Source organism: Apteryx rowi, unplaced genomic scaffold, assembly GCF_003343035.1.
Source record: "Apteryx rowi isolate R43461 unplaced genomic scaffold, aptRow1 scaffold_446, whole genome shotgun sequence".
Classification (NCBI taxonomy): Eukaryota; Metazoa; Chordata; class Aves; order Apterygiformes; family Apterygidae; genus Apteryx; species Apteryx rowi.
In genome coordinates this window covers 612,807-617,719 of record NW_020450701.1, presented here as the reverse complement: position 1 = coordinate 617,719, position 4,913 = coordinate 612,807, and the positions used below count along the sequence as shown (strand labels likewise).

The 4,913-nt window shown below is 40.3% G+C and overlaps 1 protein-coding gene and 1 long non-coding RNA gene across 6 annotated transcripts in view; both read left to right on the top strand.

The window, feature by feature from the left end:
* The first annotated feature begins 6 nt into the window (after positions 1–6).
* Positions 7–4,913, top strand: part of ARFGEF1 (ADP ribosylation factor guanine nucleotide exchange factor 1) — a 99,728-nt gene continuing 94,821 nt past the window's right edge. For 3 of the 4 annotated variants that reach the window (XM_026077059.1, XM_026077060.1, XM_026077062.1), the window contains exon 1: positions 7–210. In XM_026077059.1, the coding sequence (XP_025932844.1) occupies positions 87–210 (124 nt within the window). In that variant the 5' untranslated portion in view covers positions 7–86. The remainder of the gene's footprint in view (positions 211–4,913) is intronic. The other variant, XM_026077057.1, reaches the window with a different exon arrangement.
* On the top strand, positions 313–4,016 carry LOC112971521. Of its 2 annotated transcripts, none has more exons than XR_003255377.1 (3): positions 313–529; positions 1,516–1,728; positions 2,122–4,016. It is a non-coding gene; the product is annotated as an uncharacterized LOC112971521 (long non-coding RNA). The 2 variants fall into 2 exon arrangements; XR_003255376.1 differs by having other exon boundaries at positions 1,513–1,728.

Genomic DNA, 4,913 nt, shown 5'->3' with positions numbered 1-4,913 from the left:
GCCCCTCGCCGCCCGCCCCCGGCGGGAGCGGCCGGCGCCCCGCTCTGCCTCCCTTCCCCTCCTCCTCCGCCGGCTCGATCGCGCCCATGTATGAAGGGAAGAAGACGAAAAACATGTTCCTGACCCGGGCCCTGGAGAAGATCCTGGCCGACAAGGAAGTGAAGAAGGCGCATCACTCCCAGCTGCGCAAAGCCTGCGAGGTGGCGCTAGGTGAGGCGCGGCCCGGGGCCCGGCGGGGAAGGGGCCGCGTTGGGGGCGGCGATTTAGGGCCTCTCTGGGGGAGGGAGAGGGAGGCGGGGGGCTGAGCCGCGATGGGGGTTTGGGGCTCAGGTGGCGGATCGAGGCGGTCCCGCTCCGTGTGAAACTCGGGAGGGACGTGCCGAGGGGCGCCGGGGCCTCCGTGCCAGCGCGGGGGTGCCGCGGGCGCCGCTCGGCTCCGCTCCGCCCTGCCCTGCTCGCAGCATGAATAGGCAGAGAGGGAGGCTCGGGGCTGACCTGGAAGCAGACGGCGGCGGGAGGGAGCGAGCAGGTGACGGCGGCGGCGGTGCGGGAGGGGAGCGGGCGGCGAGGCACAGTGACCCGCGGCCGGGCCGGAGGGGGGCGAGGGGGCCGGCAGGGAAGCGGGTTTCTTCCCCGTTACGCGGCCCCAGGAGGGGAGACGCGCTGGCGGTGTTGGTGCGCTCTTGGGGCCGAGCGAGGGCATTGGGTTTGTAGCGCGGCTGTGTCGACACCCGCTCCTGTCGGAGCGCGACGGAAATGCTGGATGGTGCAAAGCGAACGTGTGCGATCAGCAGTACGAAACATAAAAGGGGAGTCGGGGGGTTAAAACTCTGGCGTGATGAATCTAGGCAGGGTTTGAACCCTTACAGCGGAAATATGGTGTATTTCTGGAGAAATGCCTGTTTTGTTTCAATAATACATAAATGGATTACATCTCTCCCATTCCCGTGTAATTGTTTCTGGTTTGGGGGATAATTATTTTATGAATTCTCGATTTTTTTTTTTTTGTGCTGTAATGTCTGGTTAAATAGATTTATTTGAAGAGAATATTAAACTGAAACTTGCTTGTTTTAAAAATGAATTATAAGTAATTTCAAGCTCTCTGTTTTGTTATTCTATTCACTTCTGCTTTAAAATATTTTTAATTTAAAAACAAAAAAAACCCTTTTCTTTCTGTCTTTGTCTGTGAAAGACCTTGACAAACGGAGGGGGAGAAATGGCGGTAGCTCAAATATTTATTTCTTAATAATTCAAATAAATTGAAAAGAGCTTCTTGCATCTCTCATTTATCACTAGAATTATTAGTAACAATAATAATCTTACAATTTAGACAGATGGGATTAAACTGATATCCCTTTGGCTTTTCTATTGACTTTATACTGTGTACTTAAGTTAGAAACAAAATAGAAAAATATTTTCTTCTTATTAAACTGAATTTGCATCCAGCCGGTATGTCATCCATAGAATTAGACACGAGTATTAATCTTGAGTTTCTGCTGCACTTTATCTCAGTAGGTAAATCTGTCTCAAGTAGCCTTCATATCCCTCCAAGGATGGCTCCATTGTTACTCCAGGATAAAGCATGCCACCTAGACTGTGCAGTCAACATCTTTTATCTTGTAAGCTGATCTGTGCAAGGAGACCCCAAGCACATGTCCCAGTGGTTTCCATGCTACAGCACTGAAACCTTCTTCTGTGGATCTGATTGCAAGATTGGGGCTTAAGTAGGTATGGTATGTGGGCATAAAAGACAGCAAAGCATGAAAAAGAAATACAAGATTGTGTACGTTAACTAATGTATACAGATGAAGGGCTTCAGGAACTTGGAAAAATATCAGAAGCGATGTTAATTACCATAGAGTCTTATTGAAAATCAGCGTTTAGACTATGGTGCAATGAAACATAGTTTGGTGACCCTTTATGAACGTAGCATGGTTCATTGTCTGGTTTTGTGTGTTACAGACTAATTCCTAATTCAAAAGGGGCAACATTTAACTCTTTAATAGTAGTGCTCATGTCTAACTATAAAAAGCTTTTCAAAGGAAAGTAAATACTATCTCCATTTCACAGGTGGGGCAACTGGGTGTTAAGACTGAGCTGTGTTTTTTTTTTTAATAACAGAATCAGGAATGGAATGCACGTGTTCTGCTCTCTCCATCTGGCTCTTCACCTGTTAGATGGATTATTTCCATATTGAAGAATATTCTTCAACTGAACTCTTCTTTGCCACCTGAAGCAAGGAATAAATATTTCTTTTGCCTGAGATAGATACTTTAGACAGCAATAAAATTAATGATAAAACTCTAGTGAAGTAGTAATTTAGAGTTAAGGTGAATTTAGAGTTAACTCTGCCAAAGTCTAACATTAAAGTTTTCTTGGATTTTTTTTAAATTTTGTTAAATAAAACTTAACATTTAAAAATCAATTACACATCCTCAAATCAACATCATGTTTTTTTAGGCTGAATACTTAATCTGTTTGTCTTCACTGAAATTATCTGATGCAGTACAAAACCCTGCCATTATTATTTTTTTTTTCAACATAACTGTAGTAAAACATTGCTTACTGTTAGTAGATTAGATGCTCTAATTAGTAACAGTTGTGTCATTTATCGAGACTCTTGTATGGCCTAGTCCTTGTTTTGCAGGATATTTTGACATAGTGATTTGTCTATGAAGCAAAAGTTGTTGGGAGTTAGTCAGCGTTTCAGAGATTTTTCAGGTGAGAAGTTGGCTAAGTAAAATAATAGTCATGGAGGTGAGAGAGAGAATATTCTTTTTGGTCTTTTAGCAGTGACCTGTTAAACCAATATAGATCAATAGAATCTAAAGGTCTATGTTAATTTTTCTTCATATAGGATGGGCACCCAAGGCATTAGAATTTAAATTACCTTAGAATCACTTGAAGAAGAGGTTGAAATGCACAAAACATTTGACTATACTTATCTTCGTATTATTACTGCTATTTTCAATAGTAGTTTTATTCAAACTGTCAGCTTAGTGAGAATTAGGTAGTTTAGCTATACAATTTCCCATTTTTTATATCTATTTTCTTCTAAGCCCAGTATTTATGTTGTTTTACAAGTTATTTATATAAGATTAGCTGCTATTATTGAAGTATTTCAAAAACAAACAAGCAATGACCAGAAAGATATTACTGTACAATAGGCAAAAAAAATTAAAACTCTGCTTTTTAGATTGACAAGCAATATATAAGAATCTTTAAGAGTATCCCCTTGCCATTTTTAATTACTATGCATTTCCTTATAAATCTATGCTATTACATTTCTGTTAAGATTGTACTTCAGGTATTTTTGATTTGTGAATTCTGAAAAAAAATTCCCAGTACACGTTGCTGTGACAGTCTGACATCTGAGCAAGCATTAAGATGAGGTCTTTCTAATATGACCATCATTTTCTGGTCTTTTAAAAGATAAGAAAGCAAAATATGAATAAACATTGCAAGAGTGGTTTGAATTACAAATATTCATTGGGTTTTAATAGGGAAGAAATTAAGCCTGATATTTACATCCTGTATCTAATGATTTGTCAGATCAAGTCTGGATTAAGACAGAACAGTCAACTCCAAGCTTAACTTTTTTTTTGTCTAACTTTGTCTTTGCTGAAAACTTTTTCTCTGTAAAAAAAAAAAAAAAAAAATCGCTAGTCATCTAGTGAAGTACAGGTAATTAAGAACCTCGTGTTGTTTACTTGCGTATCAGCGGCTTTTAACCTATGTAAGGAATGAGTTCATCTTTAAAATTGTCCACTTGTACTGCATCAGGCAGCAAGCTGATAGCAGCATTAGACTTAGAGTTCCCTTCACAGTCAGTTCTCTGCCCTATTATTTCTGTATTGTTTTTGAGCCATATTACAATCTGGGAAATTTTACAGTAAACATATTACATTATGTCTCAGGCAAGGAGGGTAAAATAAAATGTCTTGCACGGGAACTGCTCAGCTGGATATTAAGTTTCTGATGGAACAAAAAAAATATATTAATGCTTTGTGTCAGAATCTAGGGTGTGGGTTTGTTCTGTCTATAAAGAGAGTTTGTGGAAGGACTAAGCCTAGCCAAACAGAATCCCCTGCTTATATAAAGAATACTTATTCAACTGTAACACAGGACTGTAGCAACTCTTTTTATAACTGTTTTAAGGCCCCAAACTGCAAAAAAAGCAATGTAGAATGATACAGATACATAACTAGTACACACTGTAGAGTGAAGTGTGTGTGTGCTACTTTGAATTGGAAGTACTGACTGAAGAGTGCTGAAATTGTTTTGAAAGGTTCTTTAATTCCCCTAGTTTAGTCTGTCATGCAAAGATCGAGCCGGATGAGGTAGGCCTCACGCAGTGTGAAAGTCCCAGCTCCATTCAGTTTGTGCCCCCACTGCATGCCTGCACAGGATGAGTAAGAAGCAGTATATTACTAGGCACTGAATGATAATTTTTCTGTTATTTTGGAGTGGAACTCCTTGGAGGTGGGAAGATTCATCTTTGCCTTCAACTGTAGATTTGTAACTGGCCTGGGAAAGTCTTAGCTGCATCTTTTTCTGTCTCTCTTTTTACCCTCCCTCCCTCTGTCTTTTTTTTTTTTTAATACCTTGCATGTATAGATAACTGTGCACTAGAATCACAATTAGTTAGATTAGTAGTCAATACAGAAATGCATATACATGTTGCAAATGCTGGGTGTATTGAATAATCCTTAAACTAGCTTAAACGGTTAAAAATACCTCTTGAAGGCCATTACCATGTTACTCCTGTGGATTTAATTTTACTGGAGAAGTGCTGGATGAGCTAAATTTCTGTTCAGATTTTGTATAATGCTGTTTTAGGAAGGCTACCTTGCATCTTTTATTACAGTTGTCCATTTTTAGAACCACCCCCCCCCTTTTTTTTTTTTTTTTTT